Here is a 27,715-nt window from a genome sequence, read left to right as displayed (position 1 = left end):
AAGAAGGTCCTTATGACCCTTTCTATGTGCTGTTTGCAAAGGTTGTATGTGCTTGCCCTTACTAACCAGTCGTCTAGGTATGGGTAAATGTGTATTCCCTGCCTTCTTAGTTGGGCTGCTACTGCTGCTAGACATTTCGTGAACACTCTTAGTGCTGACTTGAGTCTGAACGGTAGCACCGTGAATTGGTAGTGTACCTTGTAAATTACAAATCCGAGTAGGTTCTTGTGTCTGTTGTTCATGGGGATGTGCAAGTAAGCGTACTTTCGGTCTATAGTTGCCATGTAGTCTCCTACCTGTATCTGAGGTATCACCTCTTGTAAGGATGTAATTTTCAATTTTTTACGGACTTGTTTAGGAACCTTAAGTCTAGTATAGGGCTTAAGGTTCGGTCTACCTTTTGTATGAGGAAGTATGTTGAGTATACCCCTTTGTTCTTTTCCCTGAAGGCACCCTCTCTATGGCACCCTTGTGTAGGAGTTCTTGTGCCTCTTTGAGCAAAAGAGACAGTTCTCTCTTTGCATGCAGTTCTCTTCTTTGTTTATTTGCATGGTGGTTGTTTTGCCAGCTCTATGCAGTATCCGTATTGAATTACGGTTAGTATCCACTTGTCGGATGTAATCTCCCGCTTGTGGAAGAAGGTTCCTATTCTGCCTCCCACTGGTGTTGCTTGTTGGAGGTGTTGCTTGTTGGAGGTGCTCCTTATTGTTTGTGACTTTATGTCTGAATGTTTATTGGTTGTTGCACCCTCCGTGATGTTTTTAGTGTGTGCGCCCAATTGTAGTGCAGTCACTTAGAGGTGGGCTGCTGTCCCCCTCTCTATTGTTGGCCTATTCCTCGAGCGCGCCCTCGATAGTATTGCCTCCCCTGTTGGTATTGCCAACCTTGCTGTTGTTGACCCTGTTGCAGACCCTGGTTGCCTTCTTGGTAACCTTGTTGAAAGGTCTGGTGTGATGCTACTGGCTGGTGGTTACCCATGCCTGTTGGTCTCCGCAATGGTGTGCCCTATGCATACCTCTGAATTGTGGAACCCCCATGGACCTTGCTGTTTAGTTTTCTTTCTTCAGCTGAGTAAGCTTGTCATCCACAGCTGTTCCAAACAGTTGTTCTCCATTGAACGGAGTTACTTTGAACCTCTGGTTTGAACCCTGAGATTCGTAGCCAGGCATGTCTTCTTTCCGTAACTCCGATCATCATTTGCCTGCTTGCTGTCTCCGCAGGGCTGATTTTAAACATGTATTGGCCATGTTTTCCCCCTCTTCCACCAAGTGGCTTGCCCTTCTCAGGAACTGTTCAGGCAGATTCTCGAGCAGTTCGCCTACCTCCTCCCAGTGCTGGTATGCAAGCCTATTGATCAAGGCATTAGAGTTGGCTATGCGCCACTGAATCGCGGCACTTCGTCCCATTCTCCTTCCTGCGAGATCCATTCTCCTGCTCTCCTTGTCTGGTGTTCGGCCCACATTAGTGGGTACATTAGCCCTCTTTCTGGCCGTGGAGGCTATTATTGAGTCTGCTGGAAGTGAACCCCTGATGTACATTGGGTCCTTGGAGGAGTGTTTGTATTTTTTCTCTCCCCTTGGTGTTACTGTCTTGCATGTGGCAGGTCCTTGAAAGCTTCTTTTCCCTGGCTCAGCACACTTGGACGCATAGGCAGGAATTGGATTCTTGTTTGAGTGGCCAGCAAGGTTTCTAGAAGAAAGCATGACTGGTGGCTTCTCCTCCTCTAGCTGTACTCCATAGGTGTCAGCAGCTTTCTTTATTACCTGATTGTACATCCCAATATCGTCGGGGGGTGGGGGAGTGAGAGCCTCGAAGGGTACATGTCTACCCCTTCTTCTGGCGAGTCAGCGTTGAGATCTTGCCACTCGGCGTCTTGAGTCTCCGAAGTCGCCGAACCATTATAGGTTTGGTCCTCATCCACTGCCTCAGCTTCGAAGTAGTACTCCTCTCCCTCAACCGGTTCTGGGGTTGTAGGGACCTGTAGTTTCTCGAGGTCTCTTACGGGGAGTGTCGAGATTTTCTGCGGGACCTTGAATTGCTTCATTGTGATGTTGAAATCCTTCTTGCGCTGCAAGATGCTTGCCATTTCGGCTTTGAGCCTTCTTCTTTTCTTCTCGAGCTCAGACCCTTCGGCGGCGTTGTCCTCTTCCTCGCTGGAGAGGCCAAGGTCTCAAAGCGATGGTGGTGGTTCTTGCACCTGCATGTTGTAATTCGCTCTCCTTTGCCTTTCCCTAACCCTCAGGGTCTTCAGGGTGAACGCCGAGCACGCGTTGCAGTCTTTGGAGCGGTGGTCGAGCGGCAGGCAATGGTTACAGACCGGGTGCTGATCCTTCTGCGCATACTTGTGGTGGCAATTGTCTCAGACCTTGAATGGTGTCTTGTCCATTAGAGCGCCCAGGGAGCCCCATGTATGCGCATTCTCTGTCGGACGTCGAAGTTTTGGTGTTTTATCCTCTTCTCTGCGTCCCGGTTCAACGGTTCGAAGGCCGGTGTGTCGAAAGTCGTTTTCCTGTTCTTCTAGTCAATTTTCGTGGATTCTTCTCTCCAAAGTTCTGGAGCTCCTCCCGTCTTGATCCAGACCCAACGGCAGGAAAAGAATCTGAAGATGGCAACCAAAGGTGGGAGCTTCCGGAGGAAGCACGAAGACATCACAGAAGGACAAAATGGTGATATGTCGACACCCAGGCAACAAAAAAAAAGAGAAGAAATACTACAATTCCGGACCCAACCACTAGATGGCAGAATAATGCACAGCATAGTGAATCCAGAAAAGATTCCGCTGCAAAACTATGTCCACTTTACCATGACATACGTTCGGCATGGACCTACAGCTGTTCATTTACTGGTTGGTGGGAAGATTCACACCCATATCCCCGGGCCCTCATTCCAAAACCCTCTCTTATTTCCCTAGAGTACCCAACATATGTTTCTCCTTCACTGTTCTTGTGTTTTCCTTCTTTGCCAGCAAGTCTGCCACTGTCACCTTTGGAACTTCCATTCATTCTTTATGTCCCAGAGACCTTACCTGCTTCTGCCCACTATCCCTTTTCCTCGTTAGTGTAGAGTGCTGCATAATTAGTAACGGTCAGTAGACATATCAAATAAATCTACGAAGATGTGGCATAGTCTTTCAATCCCCTGCTAAACACTTCCAACAGCTCCTTTTCCTCACTTAACCATACAAAGTACGTTATTTATCACGCACAGACAAGCTGATCTGTAACTCAGTACTTAAGGTTGGGGATTACTAATACTACGGTCAATGGTACTCATGTTATATACTTGGAAAGGATGTAAGGCCAAGCAGTCCCTTCCTGGATTCCATTTTATGAAGAGATCAAAGAAATAAGATTGTCTAATAAACTTCCTTAACAAACAAAACATTAGAAAAGAGCATTTTAAGCAGGAGTACATTTACAGCTGATCAGGAAACTCACAGCTCCACTGACACAGAGCACATCCCTTGCTTCACCCGGCCGGTCCACCTTCCACACAGGATTCCCCATCCCCACACTGCCTTGCACCCGGTGACTGGCTTCCAACTTGGCTTGTTCTGTTTGACCTCCATTACATACAAAATACTTCAGAAAAGTAACGCATTGTTCATTCGCACCGCACATACAGCAAAATGAAGTCTTCCAAAATGACAAACTTGTTTGACAAAATTGTTATCCTTTTACTGTACGTAACTGTATTCATTGTACCTGCCCTGCAAAGCAAAACGCGGGGCAAATATGTCAAGATTTAAAATGTAATACACGAAAGATAGAAGAGTTGCATTCTTAACTCATAGTGCACACGAGCACAAACCCTTGGACTGCAAGGAGTGCGTATCTTCCTCACCAGATGAGCTCGTAGATCGTGTCACACGCACTTCAACAATGGAGATTTTAGACTGCAATGGGGGCGGGGGAGGGGTGGGGAGTGAACAATATATATTCTTTAATTGAGCCAGTCCAGCTAAAACCACGATCCAGTTTTTCTGCAAAGAATTCATGATAGACACTGCCAAGCGCGACCCTTGGAGATCGCACACTTAAGACCCGGCCCCCCGTACCTGTGACACACCCCCCTTAGCCCGGCCAGCAGCCTAATTGGCTGCTGGCCGGAGGTAGTACTTCCGGGGCACCACGACGTGGGCCCAATGCAGACATCCTGCGGGGGGGGGGGGGGGGGGGGGGGGGGGGGAGGTGGAGCCAGGGTGGGGGCCATTTAGGCCCCGTACTCACCTCCACTCCTCCTCTGTTCCTGGTATTCCTGCTCCTGCCCTGGACCTCCTGGAAGACTGTAGCAATCTCCCACCCACCCGTCCCTAAGATATATGGTTTGGAGATAGGTTAGAAGGGAGGGTTTCTGCGGAAAAGAGGCCACAGAACAGTGATTTTCAGGGTAACGGGAGGCCCGCTGGCATACTCCCGAGGCCAGCACTGAGGGGAGAGACGGTAAGCTCTCCGCAGGGAGGATGGGGACACCGGCTGGAGAGGCAAGGGCGACAGGTCACACGAGCCTCCTTGGCAGCCTGGTGGTGAGGGGTGGGACCCCGGGAAAAGACGGACAAGGACCGAGGGCTGGGGGCTCACCGCTCAAGGACGCAGGTGGGTTGCGCCTTGCGTGGTTCTCAATCTTTGGGGATGCGAGCCAGGAGGCCCCTTGGTGCTGGAGGATTTAGTTATCAAAAATAGGGATTATGAATTCTGAACGCTGGTAAATATTAAAAGTGTGATTAAGTGAATTTGTAATCTTGAAATATAATAATGTTTTGCTTGTCATGTTTATGAATGTTTTGTTTGATTAAACATGGACATTTTTACCCACACCTTGGACTGATTAATGGTTTGTGGGTTCACTATTGGTTGGAGCGGGGTTCCCTGGGGTGTCCGGGCCCTATGATGCCTGGGTTCACAAATGCACCATGTGCAATGTGAGCAAGTTCCACATATGGAGAAATTCACTGTTTTGAAAGACTCATTTCCACAGATTTTTTTTTTTTTATATGTGAAGGGTATCAGGGGCATTCAGGGGTAGGAAAGAGACGTCCTCTAATTATGAGTAAGGAGTGACGTGTTCCAGCCTACACGTTTATTTTCATATACATAGCATGAGTGTAAATGCAGCGCAGCAGGTTCACTTTCGCTGTACACCTCACTCCAGACATACATTGACGCGCCAGTGAACCATATCTGAGGAGTCGGCGGGCGCGACCCCACCTCTGCCCCGCGCGCCGTGAGAGGCGCGCCCGGGCCAGAAGCCGCTTCCAGGCCCGTATTAATCACACTTTACTCCTGCTGAAGGCATGAGGCGCGGCTTACACTAATGAAAATCCGGGCTGCCATCAGGGGCTAATGAGGAACGAGGTGACGGGTCGACACCTCGCGGCCTCCTATAATTAAGCTTTTTATTGACCGTGACAGCAACAGGATGCCATCCCGCCAAAAGCAGCGAGATGCGGAAGGGGCCCTGGCCACACACCTGGCGCTGCTGCTTTCTGGGACCCAGGTGGACCGGCCACGCGCACATCAAAGCGGAAGGTGCGGTAGGAGATTTCCTATGGGCCCGGCCCGCGAGATCTTCTCAGAATGTGCCCAAGATCACAGCAGGTGGACCTTAGGGGCAGCTCTTGGTGAGAAGAGAGCTTAAACATCCAAATAAAGGTGTTATTTGCAGTTGATTGTATTTATTTTAATTCCTTACCCCTGTGCCTTAATATTTTACGCACAGACAGGGAATTGGATTCAACACAAAATAAAGTGATCCTGTGTTCGGATAAAGGGTTGCTGGGGTTTGTGGGGGAAGGATTGAGCCGATAATTGGTGAGCAGATTTTAGTGTGCAATAACTCTTTATCCCGCACTTTAGACTTTCGAGTCCAATAAGTAAGACAATTAAAAATCACAAGATTAATTAATCTGAATTTCCTGATCTACCAAGACTAGACCTGGCAGGCACATTAGTCCATGGTAAAAGTAGTAACCAGTCACCAGCATCTCTACCTTTCCTGGTCACCGATCAAGACTGGATCCTTTTAAATCTGTGTGTTATTAATAAGTAGAGATCCATTTGCGCATGCAAATCTACCCATCGCAGAACCTCTAGTATTCCCACCAGAGGCTTTCACGTGAAAATTGAGAATAAAAGAGAAGCAGAGTGTAGATAAAGCCTTTCCAACAATTCCTGAAAAAACCTCCAAATAGTATCAAGATGCATACATAACCAAGAGATTTCAACAATTTCGATTACCTCCCAAATATGTTTAACAATCAGATAGATTTGTATTTCATCCGGTTTAGAGTTTTTTTTCCATTTCAGGTGCATTAGAAAAAATATAATTCCCAAGAACTCATACTGTTGAGCATTTTTAGCTTAATATATTTAAAATAATTTATTAAAAATTCGAATACATTTACTTTATGCAGTTTTCAAAAATAATAATGCTAGTGAGGAAGAAAAAAACACTACTTGCACTGCACACTTATTAGCTACTTCCTTAAATCAAATTCTGCGAGTGAGACAACGCTTTCTACTTACTCTATGAAACAGGCAGGAGATATGCCACCTCTGCACTGCAGGTAAAGCAACATGGCACTGGCACGCTCTTCAACCATGGACCAACAGTTTGCAGTCCAAGATGTTTTCAGGATACATAATTAACACCTCTACAGGCTGACCTTCCAAAAATATACATATTTACACCTTCCATTGGGCCATTCACGTTTCCAAACTGCATCTTAAGGATGTCCTGTTTATCATTCAAGACAGTGTTATTACTTGAGAAAACATCACCCGTGCCAAAAGAAAGTGGTTTATGCTTAAAATACTAATAAAGCTCATGTGAGAATCTTTGAGTGACCAGAAGGCATGGATTGAGCGCAAGGAGCCACTAACGAGTGGCAAAGGCTAGGACCTTGGGGATTCTCTCCGACTCAGAGCTTATCTTCATACCCCAGGCCAATGTTGCAGTCAAGAATGTGAAATATCAAATTAACTCACTCTGGAACGTATTTCTTTAACTATCTGTCACAGACTTCTGCAACATCTTGTGCAATGGCATGGCCAGATACCAAATCGAAAAACTATGAAGACATAACATGGGTGCAAATAAACAAATTACGAAAGCAAGGGCACACCACTATAGCATTGAAAACCCTCGACTGACTTCCAGTGCAACAAAGAATACAAATCTAGACTTGGATCACAGTACATAAGACAGGCCCTAACTACCTGACAAAACCTCTGAGAACATTAGGCCTCACTAGGAATATCCAGTCTGGCCACACCTACACGCCAGGGAAGCAGAAGGTCAAAGAAAGAAACATGGAGAAAAAAACGATTAAGCAGGATAATTATAATACTTTGGGTAAACCGAATGGCTCTCTAAAATGTTGGCATTACATGGACATTAACCCCTTTGCTCCACCGAGAGCCTCGCCCCTCCTATACCAATTTCTGCACCCACCATATCAAACTACTAACCAGCATATTTATAAGGGGCAAATTGACATCCCTGGCTCAGGACACCAGCAACTGCATCTGTGCATGTAATGCACGCAAGTAAGATTTGTCATTGCCTGTTTTTAAATGCATTGGAAATTAAAGCTAACCCTTGTTGCCATTGCCAATGGTTGTTTTTTCCAGCACCACACAACAAAAATGAACAGGACCGAATGAACCATTTAAACATGGCATGCAGAATCTTGACAGCCCTGAGAAAAACGACACGTAGCATAGATGCCAACATCCTCACTACATGCCTGCAATGGCCAATCCATTAACATATTTCATCAGCCGTTAGGGGACCACTTTTCAATACCGACACCTGCTCCCGCTTTAGCTTACTAATCAATACAACGTTGTCCTTCCATATGCCCTTGAGCACTCTACCACTCCCTATCAAGGAGGAGCACAATCCACCAATTGCCCATCCCTGGCTCGCACACCATGTCTGCCAGCAGAGCATATACACAGGCACAACAAAGCACCTAGAAACAGACCTATTCAGTTTGTAACTGCAGGCACTCAAATGCACATGGACATTTAATGCTGCAGGATTCATCAGCAAACAGCCCCACTACTTCAATACCACGCACTCCATCCATTCTGTTGACTCCATCGGCCTTGCTTTGCTACCCTCCGCTCGATTATATAATCATAATGTATGGCCCGTACCGTAAGTCTCAACTTCTAATCATAAAACAAGCACAACACGCAAACCTATGTTTTCCAATTTATGAGTCCAAAGACTCGATTTAGACCTTTCACCAAACTCTAACAACACTACCAGGACCTCTCCCCGTCAGCACTTTCACTTAATTCTAATCAGGTTTCCCATGGTTTCAAAACCGTTGCATCAACCACATTCTTTAAAAGTTCTTCCTGGTCCTTTCCACTTTGATAACCTTCAGCTTTCACCCCATTGCGTTTCTCAATTTTATTTCCAAACTGGCAATCTAAACATGCACATCATTGGCCCTCATCTCTCACTCCTTCAGGGCTCCTCTCCTATCAGCAGTCTAGGGACATACTCCAACAAACAACACAAACACAAAGCGGCTTCACGGCCAATTTCTAAATGCTTTATACTTCCTATCCTAATATTAGTTGCCTGCGATTACATAAATATATATCGCACAATGTGTATTGGCCCACTCCGCACTAACCTTAGAAGGAAAATAATTAATGTGACTACTCCCTGACTAAACTTTTTATTCTCAGGACACATAATAGTGGTCTGTATGCTAGTAAGAATAGAAAATCGAAGTACATGTATAGCTTTATGGCTTCTACTATATTCACTTGATGGACCGCCTATAAGCCACTAAAGGAATAATACGTTTTACCTACCTCAGGAAGATGAATAGGTGAGCCTGGATATGCCAAACGTATGGCCTGCAAGTTTAACTCATCTCCAGGAATGGCACACAACCTGATGAACCATACCACGAACCAACTATAGAATATAAAGCCCATCTCAATAGTTTCATGCAGGGAAACTAGCAGCAGGTTAGGTGACTTTTGAACCCTTATAAATAGCCTCCTGCGCCTTGTTTAAGTGATGCATTTTAGCTGTTGCTATACTGTTTGCATATTTTAGATACGGAGCTCAGAGGCTTGTTTGCATTATAGATCCTTCTCGTTACAGAAGCACTAGCTAGAATTATAGAATTAGGGATTTTTCTAGAGTTACTAATAAGCTCCATATATCATCTTTGCACAGAGAGATGGACGACAGAGCCCATCACCCACACTTGATCTTCAAAACATACTGAAGAATGTGGACTGAGCCTGGCTCTATCACCCTGTACAATCAGAGAGCCCCTGAATTGGATCATATGACTTCAGGGAGATAACAGACCTCCTACCAATGTCACCACTGTTGGGCTGGATGTCGGCGTAAACTGGGTGCACTGTGGCAGATAAAGGGGCGATGAAAGGACTAAGACTGCTATTAAAGGTTTACAAGTACAGAGAGAGAAGGAAGGTCCAGGAAACACTAATGCTTGGTTTACGTAGCACCATTAGAATCAATTTTCTCAACCAATGGGTTATCACAAGGAATGGTACAATAATGACCCTACAGAGGAAGGAGTGAATGGGAAAACTGATAGTGAGCAACATAGATGGTCATTAATCATTAGTTTGTTCTGCCAACACTGGCAAATTCAAAAGAGGGGTCAAAAGCAGAATACAGAAAAAAAGCTGTTTGCAAGGCTTAGTGTTGAATTAGAAAAGGGCTAAGACCAAAAACCCTGGCAAAAAGCAGTCCTATCTTTCAGTGAGGATAATCAGATAACTTTCTGTGAAATAAAAGCATAGCACTATCCGGGATGTCTGAGATGCTACATTCCCACGATGTGAGTTCATACCCCATCACCCTAGTCACCATTCAGGATCGTATTTCCTGTAATACATCTTCAAAACCTACTTTACAGGGTAAATATCCACAGGCAAGCCAGGTAATAAAAGTTGTAACCCAACAGGCTCGCTTACCCATTTGAAGTTCGTTGATGGTCTCCACCAGGGACCAGTCCAGGCTGAAGCCGCAGTGTGACTTGTCCATCAGGTTGTCTAGCACCTGCCGTACTGTCTGGCGCTCATCCACCATCATAGTCTTGGAGCTGTCATCGGACATGTGCACGCGGATCACCAACTGTAGGGATCCAAAGAAAAATGGAAGATACTTTAAAATCCACTACGCACATTGGCCCAACAAAACTCAAGAACTTGAATTACAACTCGCACTGCTTGTAAAAGGAGTGTTTAAAGCAGCACGCGTCTGAGGGGAGGTTTAATGTAAGGTACACAAAGTTCGGCAGTAGAAATGTCTAATAGTTTATCCAGTAAAACAAAGAAAATGTATTGGCAACAATATTTTAATTCACACAAAATGGAAATCCCACTGCGTGGAAAAATCTGTCATCATTCTTCTCCATAAACATGGGACTCACTTCAACCACCATTTGCAAAAGTGAGGGGTGTAGAAAGTTAAAACGAAACAAAAATAAAGCTATTACATCCCATAGCTTGTGTAAGACAGATTCCGCTAGTCCATTATATGTTAAAAAAAAAAAAAAATAGGAAGGTGGAGGGCACAGCTAATCGTGCATGATGATATACACATAATCAGACTCTATTTCTCTTGACTGATGGAGAAGCCAAGGCCAAGAAAAAGGGTGGTGGTAGCAGAGACTCAGCTGTAGATCTTACAGGGAGGCCGCTCTCAGGAGTGAATCGTCCAAGTACAGGTAAACATGGATGACCTGATAACGAAAAGGAGTCACCCCTACTGACCTGTGCAAAGATTCCTTTTCTTGAATTGTGAAACGAAACACTGCAAACTGGATGTTACTTTAGCCATCAGGCACTCAGGATCTTCTTAGCTCCCTGGTAGATTATCGTCATGCTGTTCACTTGGGTCTACCAAATTATCCAATTCACCGTAGGCAGTTCATTGAGAATCTGGCATCCCCCCCTTCGGCAACCCTATAGAGGACATAGATCTCAATATTTTGCTCAAATCCTCAGCGGCTTTAGAACCTGATTTAAACTCCATCCGCCATTTGACCCAATACGATAACCTCTATTGTATAACTCCACTGTGTCTTCGTACCCCTGCTAGTGTAGTTCTGCTTTCCCTAGTCTCAGTTCTCTGCAGGCATGGTTTGTGCTTGTTCATCCCAACTATCAAGGTATTGAGCTTATGATTTTTGATGCACCAAATATTACATTTGTAGAATAAACTTAAGTGTTTTAAAAATGCGAGAAGCCTTAGGGTACTGTGAAAATATGAGTTCATGGAAAAATTAGCACATTATCGAATTTGTGTCGTAGGCTAAATAAACCTTACTTATTATCCATATTAAATGCATATGCTGAAACTTTCACTGAAGAAATTTGGAACAGGGCTTATTTGCATACATTGATCATCTCAAAAATAAATGCCATATTAATCACCAGTGCCTCAACACCAGGTGTTTTAGTCGTATATTGCAGAAATGTCTGCCATTCACTTGAACTATTAAACATATTCAATCTGAAAGTAAGCGCTAAATTTTAGGACATAATGATGGGTCACAATTCGTCATGCAACACATACACAAACCTATGTTACCTAGACTGAGGTTCTCTCGGTCTAATCCTCATCTCAAACTATATAAACAAATAGATTTTTGTGTGGGGTCCAACATTCATCAAAAACTATCATAGTTGCGTTGCTTTTAACCCGCTGAGGTTGTTCCACTCCAAGTGCGGAGCCCTTACTTTGATGCTAAAGACATACTGCGCTTAAGCAATCATAACTTTTTTCTCCCCAAAATGTTTTCATGCTAAATTTGAGACCTTTTCTCTGACATGGTGAGGAGTTTAAAGGTATCCAGAGTTTGTTTGGGGATTATTTTGGAGGAAACAGAGAAAATAGCCAAAACATAGCAAAACTTTTTTGGGGGAAATGGATGAGGTGTTGTGCAATAAAACCTATGTCTTCTTTTTCGTAAATAAAAAAATAGCATAAACAAAAGAGCTGCTGCGCTAACATTACTATCTTCCCAAAACAAAAGCAGAGTTTTAAAAAACATTATTATCCACAGTTGTTCTATTTTTCTAAGCAGTTTTCAATTTGTCCTATTATTTGTGGTTTCCTCTTGCTTTCAGTTTGTAGTGGAAACCGGTGTTTTTGCCAAATGGCCGTTTTACAAAAGTAATATGCCTTTACATCCATCAGACCCTTCGGATTGCAGTAATATAAAGTGTTTGCTCAAAAACATGCAATACCCAGAGTCAACAACCAGTGGCAGGTCCAAATGATATTTAATTGTTGTCGACCACGCATCAATTCGTGTGATAAAATCTAAGAAATGGAAAATGGGTATGAAGGAAACTTATGCATTTTTTTAAATGCGCCCTTGATACTAAGTTTTGGAATAGTGGTTGTTTGTACAACTTTGAATTTGGCGTTACACAAACAATCATGGGATACAGAGGGCAAGTTGTAAAGTTTCTTTCTTGAACATTGGCTTTCATTTGGAAGCCACAGATGGAGAAGAATGCAATTGATAATAAATGTTCAACAATTTTGTGTTCCCATACTTCTGATAACATCAGTATGCCACTTACGTGGCTGGGCCTATCACCCGTAAACAGAAGGCATAATGTGGAGACATCAAGTTTTCGCCTTGAAAATTTACCCATTCTGTTGATGTGGGTAGCTGCTGCAGTTTGACCACAAGCAAGGAAAACCTACCAAACCCAGACATTTCTGAAAATTAGACACCCAGGGTAGTTCATAGTAGTGTGACCCGTGTGGATCTCAATAGATTTTCTCATCCAGCTTGCCCTGAAAAAATAAAACATTTGGCTAAAATCACATATTTTCCTCAAATTCTGTGATGGAAAGTTCCTCAATATGTGGAGACAAAAATAATGTTTTACCACTCAGCATTTCCACACTTCTCCATTAAAAACGGTACCTCACTTGTGTGGATGGGGCTACCACCTGTGACAGGAATGGGTCAAATCTGAGACCGTGTGAAGTCAATATGGTGTCAATGACATTTTCACATGGGTACAGTTTTGATCCGTTCCAATGATTTGCATGTGGTCCAATCACGCACAGGAGGAAGCATTTTATTAGGGAGTGTGGGACTGTAGTGCGGTAGGCATTGGCCACTAGTAGAAAGGGCCTGAATCTTCTGTCAAAAGTAGCGGAAAAAAGAGTTTTTGACCCAGTTTTGACATTTTCAAGGCATCCTGGGAAAGAAAAAGTGTGGCCATTTTGGGGTGGGGATAAGCCTAATGTTAGGTCCTCGTGCCTCAAACCCCAAGCAGGGATCCAGTAGTGAGAGTCACATTACCAACTGCACTTCTCCGGCTTGGATTGTGCTTGAGGGGGCTGAGATCTGCCGCAGGCACAGATCAAAACGAAAGCAGTCAAGCATAATGGCACCATCTCCTTTCTCTTAACTGTGGGGCAACAGCGCACTAAGCAAGCTGTCACACAATTGAAAATAAAAACTCTAGAAGTGAGGGAAGATCTTTTGCGGAGATGTGAACGTCTTGTCCTTCACAGTTAAGGAATATAGAAATGTAACTGTGACTGAAAACAAATCATGTCAGATTTTCCAGGTAGCCACAGGCTATGTAACATTTTCTTGTTTACATTTACTATGTGCAAATTAATCTGATGAGGGTAGCCTTAACATCTGGCATGGCTCCGTCTCCAGCGTCAAACAATCGATACCCCTTATGCAGGGGAAGATGAGAACACAAAGATGGAACGAATTCTGAAGGAACCAGCCTAGGCAGTGCCCGGGGATCGAGCCAGAGATCTGTTTTGAGGCATCAAAACGCATCGTTGACCAGATCAGAGAATATTTTTTCCTGTTTTCTGGTAGGTTGATGACTATGTTTGATCAGTTGCCACAGGCCATGGACATAGCCTACAAGGCAGGAGGTATTTACCCTTTGAATGGCAAGGCAAAGATCTACAGCCCACGGAGCCCAATGTTTTGCAACGATCAGGAGGTGCAGTGGGAAAAGCATTTAGGTTAAATTTTGAGGAAGAAGTGTGGACAACTATATTTTCGTGTGAAGGTGCGACAACACACAGAGGGCAGGTCTACATTGTCTGCTTGTGACTGCTGAGTCTGAAAATAATTTCTCCCATGCAGCCACGAAGGGTTCCACAACAGCCTCATTAAAGGGAAGCAATATCTCTGTCACTGAAGAAAAAGATTGCAATATTTCTGTCAAAATGTTACATTTTGCATCCACAAAAGGCAAGGTCAGCATCAGTATTATAGTCGTGTAGGAGGTTATCATCATATTCTGATAAAGCACAGCAAGGGACTATTTGGGAAAAACTAGTTCTTCTAGTTGACAAATCAACGGGCACAAAGTGCTCTGCTAGTGTCATGTCATCAAAAGTGTGTTGACCTTTTCTGTCACCCTTGAATGATTTCAGCCAACTTCTAAGGATTCACCAGAGTCAGGTCTGAGGGTGTATCTGTGTCAGTATAGAAAGTGGCGCTGACTGAAGTGGGGATGGGCCTTGGCAGATTTCAACTTCTTAGCCGCTGGGGCCAGAGCCCATGAAAGCAAATAGTTGGGAGGTGTTGAACCGGCCAGAGTCAACAGGCTCACAGGATCGGGGTCACCCTTGAGGACTGGCACAGAGGGTGTTGGAGCAGTCCTGAACAATCCATTGCATCTTGTATCACACTACTTTGGGGTCCAGGCTTTTAAGAGAAGGAAATGTGGTCATTTTGAAGTAAATATAATGTGATGGGTAATGTGTGAAGAAAGTGGCAAAGTAACTGGAAGCAGGACTAGTCGAGCGGTGAGTGGGAAGCCTAAATAGAAGACAGGCAAAGGAAGGAGTTCAGGTTGTAGATCTAGGATCTGGATGGGGTAACAGTGAGAGATACTGGGAAGGCGGTGTAATCGCTGTGAGGAATAATAGAGCCACAGCCCACCTGTGCGAAGTGTGAATGGACTAATTTTGTGTCCAGCCATCAAGCCAAACTCCGGTTTGGAGCCCACGGTTAATTAAGAACAATTAGCGTTGGTAAGGGGTTGCTTACATATGAATAGATGCATGAAAAAATGGATACTTCGATGCCTTGTCATTCTTTTAGGTAACTGACTTATTTGCATAAAATATTGCCCGCAAGAGCTTCCTGCAGCTAGAATCTGAGCCACGTGGAACAGCTGTGAAATGGGTTGTCAATGTCCATAATCTGTTGTCAGTTTTTCTGACTGTAGCTTCGGCATACCTTTTTGACTTGTGCTTCCTTTATCTTCTCCAGCGCCACGCGGATTTTTTCAGCCTTGAGCTTGGCCGCCTGCTCTTCCTGTAAACAGAGATGAATTACGTTAAACAGATGCTAGACTCTGCAAGCCCTTTAGGGGAGCATTTTACGATTGGAAATATTCAAGCCTGGAATATCGTACAGGAAGCGCTTCCAGTTGGTAACAGTAACAACGCACATCTCCAGCAAGCACCAGTGCTGGTAAAAACAAGTGTTTCCAAGATGTAGAACAAAGGAAGCTGTTAATGATCTTCCGCTGAACACATGCAAATAGACCAAGCAACACTGCAACATACTCAAAGCAGAGTGCAGCTGAGAGTCACAAAATGTGGCATTTATGTACGAATATATATTTCCTGAAAAAAACAAGCTTTAGAAGTGAGATAGTGCTCTGGCCCAATCGTGACAAACCACTGAAACGCGCCAGTTATGGCTGCCAACCCATATAACACACGCCATCACTCACGCCACACATGTTGCTTTGTTGATAGCTTTTTTTTTTTTTTTTTAATTACTGTGCCGCTGGCAAACTGGTGTTTTGTGCATGGTGGGCAGCACGAGCTATGGCATGTGCTGTGTGCGTTGGTAATCAAAATTGGCAAATTTCTGTGGTATGCTGAATTTAAGTCCGAAACATAACTCGGTTTTGTTTTTTTCCAGTGAATTTCTTATTTATTTCTTTTTTTTTACGATGCACTTATTTCCCAAATCTTGATGCGCAAGGCCAGGCAATCCCTGCTGCTTTCAGTCCAGTATTGGCAGTGAAACAGGTTCTTATGGGACATTCATCAAGAGGCCGAGGGCAGAGTGGTTTGTAAATTTTACAAGAACCTCAAGATGCAATATTGGTCCGTAATAAACGTTACTGGTTATGTATTGTTTATATTACAAGTTTAATTCGGAGAAGCCAGCTTGAGGTCTGGGTGTAGGATACCCTCTCTAGTTAAGGGCGGTACGTACTGCTGGATGAGGGCAGTATTTAATATCGCCATCTGTATGTGGCGGTGGTCTTATCCCTCCGGGCAAAATTCCTATCTTTCATTGGGTGGAGAAGAGAGCCGCTAGCATAGTACTAGGCCATGTCATGTAAATTGCTAACTTCCTTGTGCTGCAACAGAGAACAAAGTCAAGACATTGTACCAGAAAATAGACACATAATAGAGTGCCCTTTTCCTTTAACAAAGTCACTATTGCTTAAGGGCTGCAAGCTATGATATTGACATATAGTCAACACATTTCCGGTCTTGAAGATGTATTTCACCATACATCATCTTCGGTATGTAAATTTCATCCTATGCTCCGCTCTGTACATGTATTTCCCAGTACTTTATCCTTTACGTATTTCACTTTATGTTATGCCCCAGCATTTCCCCATGCATTAACCATCCATAGACCAGCTGCATGGTTCAAACAATTCCTCCTGACTGACCAGAGATCTTGGGAATGTGACAACCACCGCATCTAAATCGAGTAGTCCTTGCCTTCTGAAACACACCATTCGTTCTCTACATATGAAAAAATATCAGTAGACTGGATGATCGTGGCACATTACGGACAAATATCCAATCCACCACCTCTCAGCAAAATCATGGCAAGGGAGGCTACTAGACAACTGCAACACTGCGATGAAAAGAACCACCTCCTCTATGATCTAAAGTCTGGGTTAAGACCAGGCAGGGACAGCGAATCATCCTTGTCAAGCAGTACCACTCCCCTCCTTGCCTCTCTGAACTAAGACGGAAGTCTCATTAGTCCTCAAACTCTCACACATGACAAAGCGAGCCATGGAAGCCTCCTGGATAGGCTGAAGATTTGGTCAGGGATACCCCCTGGTCTGCATCTAATCATTTCCCTAAACCGCAGCCACAAAATAAAGATCGTTCTTTGATCAGGGTCATGCAGCCTACCCAAGGGTCTCCCCTTTATTGTCTATCATTCAACACCTACTTACAGCCATTGCTGCATATACTGTACCACCACTTAGTCAGCTTGCAAATGTACACCGATGGCATTCAAATCCCCTTTGAATAATAAGCAGCCAGGATAACTAGGGCCAAAATGACCTCATGTCTTGATAGTTTATCCACTGGATGAATGAGAGCTTTTAAGTGCATAAAGTAGAACCCGACTCCACAACCTCTGAAATGGCCTAAGGCATGGAACAGATTAAATGGGTGAAATGCCAGGGATCAGCATAATGTTGGATTGCCCTCCCAGCCACGCAATGACACCTGACTCAATAACAATATATGGCAGAGTAAAAATAACGTGATTGAGTGCTTAGCTCATAAAGACCCATTTTACTGATGCTGCAAGGATGTAAGTGGCAAAATAGCTTGGCTGGCTGAAGGCCTACTGATTATAGGTGCAGACTAAGGTATGTAAGCCACAACCTTCATGCAATCAACAAAATAACAAGCATGGAGTGAATTAATAACACTTATTGCAGCGCCTAGAGCCATTGGACTGCTCAAGCAATTAAGGCTTATTAACACTCACCTTGCAAGGTTACCCCCCATTACTCTATTTATATTGCATTATTCACTCTTGGAGGGTTTCTGTGCAGCAGCTTTTATGAACTAAAAGTAACCAATGTCAGTCCAAGATTGCAATAGATTTATAGAAAAAAAGGTGCTCCAGCTGGCTATCACGATCAAAAAAATTAATGAATTATTTTTGCGGCATCTGGTATGCGGTCGCTTGGTTGCACTACTTTGGGTAAACAGGTGACTTGCTTACTGAGTTCCTGACCTAGAAGCCCAATCACAGTAAGAGCTAGGAAAAGACATCAATATTATTATTAGTCATTAAAAGGCTCATGGAGTAAAGAACTTCACAGAGGTAGATACTGTTCGACAATCAGAAACAATATCTTTAAGCTCCACTGTACTACTTCTAACCCGAATGTTTTCACCTATTCCTTCAACCAAAGAGATGCATGCCTTCATACCTATTATAAAACATGGTAAACAAATACCGGGAGAAAAATCACAACGGAATTCTCACACTCTGTAAAGATGGTTTGAACACCTATACTAAAAAAGTGGCATCTAAAAATTCAATGGATCACATTTTTGCATAACTAAGAAACCTAAACACCAAGTCCTACATGTTGCCACTGAAAATCAACTAACGCCACAGAGGATAACTAAGCTGACACATGACGTTGTTGTTCAGAGATCCCGTTGTCACAAGGTTTGCAATGGCTAATAGACAACATCAAACATCTACCCACCTGCAACTACATATACTTCATGATATTGAGTGACTGCTACCACTTCTTCCCCGTGGTCTGATCTTTCAACAACAAACCCTTGTACCAGAGACATACTCACCGAGACATTGCAGTAAATACCCATTAGGAGAGATGATGAAAGAACTTGCTCGATGCAGACAGAATTCTTAAGTTTTGGGAAATCTTGCATGAGGGGGATCCTGTTTGGCTGATCCCAAATGACTAGTGATCTGAATGACCAATGCAGGTCGTCACTTAATAAATCAAAAATTGACTCAACGTGAGACAGAAACAAGAATTCTTTGCATAAAAGAAATGCACTTTTAAAGAGGACTACGATGATGTAGCTGGGCAAAACAATCACTTTTAGATCATGCTGGAAAGACAGAAATCCATGATCACCTCTTCAGAATCGGACCACTTCTTTCAGACATTAGTCCATAGCCACAAAGTCTACATCCTGGGTTCAAGTCATTCATACTCCGATTACGGACTTTCAAGATTGCTTGGTAGCCAGATAAAGACCTATCTCCTGAAATGTTACAGCCATAGAATCCTCTGAGCTCCCTCTTCAGCACTGCGTTTGATTAAACCTTTGAGAATTTGATGATGTCTGGTCACCAATTTGTGGTGGCTGCACATCTCTCCGTCTATGCTGTTGGGCAATGTAAAGGAAACAGAAGCTGGCGGGATGACAGTGTGGGAGGTGCGTTGTGAACTTCTGTATCAGAAACAAGGCCTTACAATGAAAGATCTGTGGATTGACAACGAGCAACAAATGAGACTTGAAACATTATCTCAAATCCCAATTAGTGACGGGACAAAAGGCATTCTATTAAAACGGCATGTATTCATGCTTGAGCTCCTCAGACAGGCTTATCTACTTTCCTTGAGAAAGACGGTTTCACGTAGCTCAGAAAGAGGATACCAAATTAATATTTTATTGAGATGAAGAGTAGCTAGTTAGTGGGTCGATCAATGGTAATCACATTGCAATTCTACGCAGGCATCAGGATCCTATTCTGCTAGGCCTGCCAGAATCGTAGAAAGGCTGAAAGAAGATGGACATTGTTCCTTCCGTAACACCAAGTGCTAGCCAAGAGGAAGGCACTGGCTGTAATCCTAAAATGGAGAAGGGCTACAAAGGTCTTTGTGATACTGTTCTTATTTTTCAACCGTGAAAAAGGAGCAAAAAGTTGCAGGAGCTTTGAGTAATGGCCACAGTACAGACCTTGTATAAAACACATGGACCACTGTTGACCAAAATCAACTACTGCTACCGAAGGAGGCTTTGCCATTCTAGTGGGTGAGGGAGTACAGTCACAAGGTGGAGTGTAGGGCCGTTTACCTGAATAAAAACACACCATGGGAGGTGTGAATCATGTGTAGTTAAAACAAGCGGCCACTGTTGCATTTTCATACAGGCAAGAACACGTTTGACTTTACAAAAACATCTGCTATTTTATTATTTCTGGAAAGGGATAGTGGAAGGTGTTCTTAATTATGTCTTATACGCAGTCTTGAAACCAGATGTCAAGCCGTGTGCCGGGCTTGGCAACATCCTGGTTATATCTGGCTTTCATAAGGAATTCACGCATCATTCATTCACCCACTACACATGAAGTATTTAGGTCAAGTGTCCCGATGGGCTGTGGTGCTGCAGCACAGTAACGAAAGATCTTAGTAATGACAGCAACTTCAACTTATTAAAAAATAGAGAATGTTATAGGTATGCTTTTACCTTTATGTCAGAACTGAGTTATTGACTTGACTATCAAAGACATCATTGAATTATTTGTGACTCAAACCGAAGGCACACATGCACGCACACATACACGCACACATAAGCACAAACATACACACATACACACACACAACATGCGCACACATACACACACTCACTCAAAATCACTCTCACTCGTACACACACTCTGATTAGACTACTGAGCCACATTCTTTAACTGCTTGCTACATGTTGAATTTGGAAAACAGGGTCTTTATGTAAGACTCGGGAGCCACTCGGGTAGGTAAGTTCTCTATTTCAAGCTTGGGTCTCAGGTTACAGCAACAACTGGTAGGTCTCGTCAAGGCGCAATCCTCCCTCCAATGGTACCCATCTCCTATTTATTTATTTATTTTTAAAGGTTTTCTATAGCGCTGGCTAGACCCAGGGTTATCAGAGTGCTTTACAGGAATGTGAGGAGGTACAGTGTTCAAAAACATTTGAACAAAACAAGAGCCAATATAACAAAGAAAGCAGATGAAATATGAAAGCTATTTACAGAACAACTATATTAAGTTAACGTGGGCAGTGATAACTAAGGTTAGGGAGGGTGGGTGAGAGGGAAGAGAAAAAGGAGGGGAAGAAGAGAGTAGGAGTTAGGGGAGTAGCAGGAGTAGTAAATCAGTGGGAGGTTATGCGTAGGGCTAGGAGTCATATGTAGATATAGAGAGCAGGGAAGGAGGATGGGGAAAGAGTAGCATGAGAGAGGGGCGTTTGGTGGGAGAAAGTGGAGGGGATAGAATTGGAGGGCAGTAGAGGGGGACATGACGGGGTCGCAGCGCATGAGAACAGTGTCAGAGGCAGGAATTAAGGACCCCAGTATTTGTTGAGGAGGAACAATTTGAGTTCTTTTTTTAAGTTGAAGTAGGAGGGGTTACAGCGTAGGTATTTAGGCAGGGAGTTCCAGATGGAGGGAGCGTTACCGGAGAAGGATCGAGCTTGGGTGCCTTTCTTCCTAAACAGGGGGGGATAAGAAAGAGGGCGTTAGTGCTCCTCGTCAGTCGTGTGCAGTCAGCTTTGTAGAGTTTATCTGAGAGGTAACGTGGGGTGTTTTGGTGAAGGGCTTTGTGCGTGATACATGCAATCTTATAGGTGGATCTGCCTTCGATGGGTACCATTTGAGGGTTTTCAGGGCGGGGGAGATGTGGTTGAAAAATTTGATGTCAGAGAGAAGTCTAGCAGCTAGGTTGAGTACAGATTTGAGTGGCGCAAGGTGGACTTTAGGTGTTCCAGCGACGATAGCGTTGCCATAGTCTATTATCGACAGGACCAGCGATTGGACAAAAGTTTTAAAGTCATCAGCCGGGATGAAGGGCTTAATTTTCTTGAGATGATGGAGAGTGAAGAGTGCTCTTTTGGCTGAGGTTTTTATGTGGGAGGTGAGGGTAAGGCTATTATCAATGGTGATGCCTAGAGACTTAACTGAAGTGATGAGAGAGCAGTTGAGAGCATTAAGGTTAGAGATCCAGTCTTGTATGGGAGGTGGGTTGTTTTTAGGCACGAAGAGAATGATTTCAGTTTTTTTAGGGTTGAGTTTGAGATGATTATGGTGGAACCAAGATTGGATCTTGGTCAGGGTGTCATTTAGGTGAAGGATATCGGAATGGGATTTAGTGTTATAGTAAAGTTGCATGTCGTCGGCATAAAGGTGGTAATTTATTCCTGCTTGTTTGAGGATGAGGGTGAGTGGTTCCATGAAGAGGTTGAAGAGAGCAGGACAGAGAATGGATCCCTGGGGGACACAGAGAGAGATCGGAGTGGGGTTGGAGAGGCAGTTCTCAATTTTGATTTGTTGGGTTCTGTGTTGGAGAAAGGAGGTGAACCAGTTGAGGATATGGCCATTGAGACCATAGCGGACTTTAAGAGTGTTTAGTAAGGCAGTGTAGTTAACAGTATCAAAGGCAGCGGATAGGTCGAGGAGAATGAGAAGGCATGATTCACCTTTGTCGAGTGAATGATGTATGTCGTCCACTATATTGAGCTGTGCTGCATCCTTTTCTAAAGCCAGATTGTAGTGAGTCAAGGAGGTCAAAAGTGTTGATGTGATTATCAAGTTGGAGCAGGGCACATTTTTCAAGGGCTTTTGAGAGAAGAGGGAGGTTAGAGATGGGTGGGAGGTCATTTGGGTCGTTGGGATCTGCGTTAGGATTTTTGGGGATAGGTGTGATTTGACCCAGTTGGAGGGAGGCAGGAACACACCCTGTGGCCAGGGAGGAGTTAATAATGGTGGTCCAGTTCACACCACACCCCACCACTCATCTTGCACTCGCAACACTCCAGACATCAAGTGAAGCATCCAGGGAACAAGGGTACACCCTTCCCTTTCTTACAAACAGAACAAAGAACAGCAATTCCCCTGCATATAAAGTACAGGGACAACCGCTCACAATCACTCAATCTCTAACATGTCTAGCTTACACATTCGTCCATGAACCAGTTCAACAGTCCAATACACAAAAAGACAATAGTCACAGGAGCTCGGTGGCAGGTCAAGACTTGAGTTCCACGACAACTCATGTCAGATAAAGAAACAAGACCAGGTATTGACAGGTTGAGAACCTGTATGCAACTGAGCACTGTTCACAAAGTGTCCTTCCTGACACTGGTTTGTATGAAACTTTTGTTTTTAATTTTCAACGTTAAATCATAGTTTACTTTGCACTTTTGTACGTGGTTATTAAGTATAACAGTTTTCAAACATATGACAGTTTATCCCAATACAAATTAATGTCATTTGTACAAGAATAGCGTGGTTACACTCAATTATAACTTTGATACAATCAATTATGCATTTGTTACCAAATCATGTGTATTAGACATGTTGCATTAACATAAGAGTTTATACACAGCAGAAAAATTTATTAAATGCCCAATGCATTTCGGAACCAGCCGGTTCCTTCGTCAGGGGCCAATCTGAAAAATAAAACGAACCATATTTCTAGTTAGGATCATGTGTTGAGGGCTCGGTCTCAATAACTCTGATACTGGACAGACGTATTTTACAACAAGTTACCTGTTTGGCTGTGTAATTGGATGTTCACTGGATGTGAAAAACGTATGTGTCTAAAAGAATAAAAGGGTAGACCGGTATGTATTAGTGCAAGTGATCAAAAGTGAGGTCCTGATGTAATGAAGCGGAAATGGGTATCAAGTTCCAAAAGAAAAAGGTCTATTCATACCTTGAGTGAGTTCATCAACTGTGTAGCTGTAGAGAAAATGACAGTACCATATTTAAACTGATAACGAGTTAAATAAACACAACTCTACGTGCATGCTGTGTAGAATAACACGCAAGTGAATTTGCCTATATACGAGTTTTGTTCGTACCTTAATGGCGATATTCGGCTGAGAAACTGTTGGAAAAATAAATAATGATGCCGCGTGTGAGTTTACAAGCAAAATATCGCGTGCATATCATTCAGATTTGCACGCACAAGGACATTGCCATTAGATTTTAGAACTAGTATCTTACCTTCGTGGATACGATGGTAGACTGCATGTAAAAAAGAGAGAGAAAAGAGAAGACCGAATATAATGAGTACGTAAGCGGGGACGTTAACACGCTGCAACAATAGTCTAAAGGTTCCGAAAATGCATCGTGGAAGTCTCACCTGAGAATGTTTCATGAAAGGAATAACAAACGTCTCGGGATTGCCAGTGAACACGTTGAGAACGCCTGGGTGACAAGCATTTATATAGGTGGAGTTTAATCAGAGACTAACACCGGAAGACGCCGGTACTGACAACGGACTCGATGTGCTCAGGTGAAATCTGAGAGGCGGATGTTCTGTACGTTTGTGCGGGGGCCATGTTGGAACGGAGACATAACGTGGTGAAAGAAACAACAAAGTGGGAGAAATCGTGAGAAACGCAGAATATCAAAACTAAAATCAGTCGGCAAAGTAATGCAAGATACAAATGGAGAAGTCCACTAAGGTGGAAAGAGGCGCGTGAAGTATATATGCAATGTTTTCCTCAAAACCGAAGGGGTAGATCTTGCGGACTCATGATCTCATGACACAAATCTAAACAAGGGAATAATATACGATGGAGATTACACGCGGGTGATGAAGTGCGCATCAAACTGCGTTTTAGGAAAATATGATCAATGTCTACAGCTACTACGTGGTGTTTGAAATGTTCTGTGGGGTGATATGACACAAAATCAAAGATTATGGTTGCAAAGTTTAAAAACGAATATAGTGAATAAAATGTTCAATCTTAGGGAATGTTAATTGGTGCAAGGGATATTTTTGCAGTCAAAGAAAACATGACATATCCATCCGGTCGTTAAGACCGGTCGGGGCCAGAGTGTGCAGATTTTTAATCCAGAAGACTTCCCTTTGGAGAAGTCTAAGGTGGTTATTGGTGCCTTGTTGTAGCTCCACATGTTCAATGATCTGGAATCTTAATTGAGATATGGAGTGATTAGCTTCAAGCCAGTGGGTTGCCAGAGGAGAGTTTTTGCTTTGAGTTCTAATGCGACTTTTGTGTTCCGTTAGACGTATTTTCATTTTGCGTTCAGTTTTTCCAATATATAACTTGCCACAGGGGCATTTGATCCCGTAAATGATGTTGGAAGTATTGCAATCACTTGTGTGTCGTAGTACAATGTCCTTACCAGTAGTGGGATGTTTTAGAACGTTACCTGTAATGATGTTATTGCAGTGTTGGCAGTTGTGGCATTTCATGGTACCTTTCTGGATTCGAGCAGGTTGAGATTGAGGCTTAGTGGATGATAGTATTTCACGGAGGTTTTGACCTCTGGTGTATGCATGCATGGGTGGTTCACTGAAGATGTTGTTAAATTCAGCTTCATTTGCTAATAGTTCCCAACGCTTATTAATGATCTTCTTAATGGATGTGGAGCAGGTAGAGTATCTGGATATAAAGACCAACTTCTTTTTGTTGTCACGATTTGATGGTGTCAGTAAGTCTTCCCGTGTTTTGGTAAATGCTCGTTGTGCACAAGAGTCAATGATGGTTGAAGGATACCCACGCTCATGGTATTTTACTTTTTGTTCATCAATCTTCATCATGCTATCGCCCGTGTTAGAGCAGATCCTTTTAATACGGATGAACTGTGAGTAAGGTAAGTTGTGAATGAGGTTGCTGGGATGAAAACTTGAGAAATGTAGGGCATTGTTGCGGTCAGTGGGTTTAGTGTAGATCGTAGTTGTGAGCCCTGGACCATCAAGGTTTTTGTTGATAGTAACATCAAGAAATTGGATGGTTTGAGTTTCAATCCTGTACGTGAATTGTATCCTCGGATTATGAGAATTCAAAGTCAATATCATGTCTTCCAAGCGTTGTTGGGAATTAGTCCATACCAAAAAGATGTCATCAATGTATCGGTTGTAGGAGTAAATATTTGTCCACCATTGTGGTGTGTCCATGATGTGTTCTTGTTCAAACATTGCCATGAAAATATTAGCATAGGAAGGAGCTCCTGGAAAGCCCATAGAAGTTCCCGACAGTTGGGCATAAAATTGATCATTCCATTTGAAATAACTGTGGTGAAGACAAAAGTGTAATAGTTGCAAGATGAACACCTTCTCTGTGGTAATGTCTTCACGTTGGAGTAAGGCCCATTCTACTGCCTCCAAACCCAAAGAGTGGGGGATGGAGGTGTAGAGAGCCACCACATCAATGGTACACAGTAGCCAAGTAGGTTGAATGTTGAGTTGAATTTGCTGTAGTTTTTTGAGAAACTCTGTCGTGTCCTTGGTGTATGACCACCAGTTTTGTACAAATCTCTGTAAATGATAGTCCAAGTATTTACCTACGGCATCAAAAATTGAACCGCATCCAGAGACGATGGGTCTGAAGGGAGGCTGATGTAGATTTTTGTGTATCTTCGGTAACATGTAAAGATGTGGTCTACGGGGATTTGGTGTGGTAAGGTACTGTTTTGTGTGTTCATCGATCCATCCAAGATCGTAGGCTTTTTGCAATATTCCTTGCAAGATGATTTCCAGTTGAGATGTAGGGTCAGTTTGTAGGAGTAAGTATGTGGATTGATCATTCACGTGAATGTTAACCTGTGTTGAGTAAAATTCAGTATCCATAATGACTATTGCTCCCCCTTTGTCCGCGGGCTGAATGATGATGTCCGGGTTTCTGGCAAGAGTTCTCAACGTGATCCTTTCATTGTTAGTTAAGTTCCAGTGTGTTTTGGGACGTAATCTTAGGTTATTGATGTCTTTCTTAATGAGAATCTCAAAAGTATCCAACATCTTGTGTGACACAGGCGCTTGAAACGTGCTTCGTGGTTTGAATTGCGTGACCTGGTCGGTAGATGGAATTAAGTCAGAGATTACTACATTCGAGAAGTAGTGGCGTAGACGTAGTGTTCGCATGAATTTGTATAATGCGACGTCAATGTCCAGTTGGTTAGCATGCGAGGTTGGAACAAAGGACAAGCCTTTGTTTAGGACAGCTTTTTGGTGAGGTGTGATGTTGACAGAAGAGATGTTTATAATCAGGGAATGTTCTTCCCGCTGCGTAGCGATTTGCCTCCCCTTTCCTCGCCTGATCTTATGGCTGCGCTTTGAGTTTCTGGTTGTAGTACTGGCGGTGTTCCCTGGTCCGGGACCTGGGACAAAAAAGACACAGTGTTGGTTCTAACTGCTTGTGCCGTAGTGTCCTTGGTTGAAGGTGCTAAGTTAGGTGAGGTCGCGGACTGTACAGGTACTCTGGATAAAGAAACAAAACAATTCCTGCACAAAGGTCCAAGATGTGCATATCTTGTGACATCTTTGGACATTAGGCCAGGCCACCCCACGTCCACACAGCTCACAATTACGCCATACAACATTTATGCACAAAGGACGTAGTCACAGGCGCTGTCACAGGACGGAACAGCCGAGCTTCCTCAACAAAGGGATTCCACGTCATACCCAAATATACACATTTAAGCTGCAAACAAAACAAAAATTAGAAGTTTAAGCATACATCATCTTAACTCAAAATGCCCTTGACCAGCCTCCAACACAAAACCTGTTCTACCAAAGCTCATACACAAAATTCCCAGACTTCCACATCAAACTACTAAACTAGGCAGGTGACACAGACACAACCAACTCTTACATTTTCTCCTGCTTCAACAAGCAACATACCCATCCCCAGAAGGACATCACACAGGTGCAGTCCAACATGCCCTACATCCATTGACATTAGTTGACCAGGTTACGGTCCGAAGAAAGCACTTAATCTGAATCCAGGACCATGTCCTTTGGAAACAGCACCATAAAAAGTTGTAACTTCTTCTGACCACAATGACAGCCTCCAGCAGACGCATGTTGAAAAATTGATACAACACAACAGTCAAATATGTGAAAAGTTCAGCAATACAACCATTGAAACCAGACTACATCAACAGGTGAATAAGTACTCACCT

The 27,715-nt window shown here is 43.4% G+C and overlaps 1 protein-coding gene across 5 annotated transcripts in view; it reads right to left on the bottom strand.

Annotated features, from left to right (window-relative positions):
• Window positions 1-27,715, bottom strand: part of RAPH1 (Ras association (RalGDS/AF-6) and pleckstrin homology domains 1) — a 375,673-nt gene that overhangs the window by 67,476 nt on the left and 280,482 nt on the right. For all 5 annotated transcript variants that reach the window (XM_085648936.1, XM_085648932.1, XM_085648933.1 and 2 more), the window contains 2 exons: window positions 15,263-15,340; window positions 9,984-10,143 (listed from right to left, as the gene is read on the bottom strand). In XM_085648936.1, coding sequence (XP_085505062.1) covers window positions 9,984-10,143; window positions 15,263-15,340 — 238 coding nt within the window. The remainder of the gene's footprint in view (window positions 1-9,983; window positions 10,144-15,262; window positions 15,341-27,715) is intronic.

Source organism: Triturus cristatus, chromosome 3_2, assembly GCF_964204655.1.
Source record: "Triturus cristatus chromosome 3_2, aTriCri1.1, whole genome shotgun sequence".
Taxonomy (NCBI): Eukaryota; Metazoa; Chordata; class Amphibia; order Caudata; family Salamandridae; genus Triturus; species Triturus cristatus.
The sequence above is the reverse complement of the archived record's forward strand: the minus strand, read 5'-3'. Positions and strand labels throughout refer to the sequence as shown.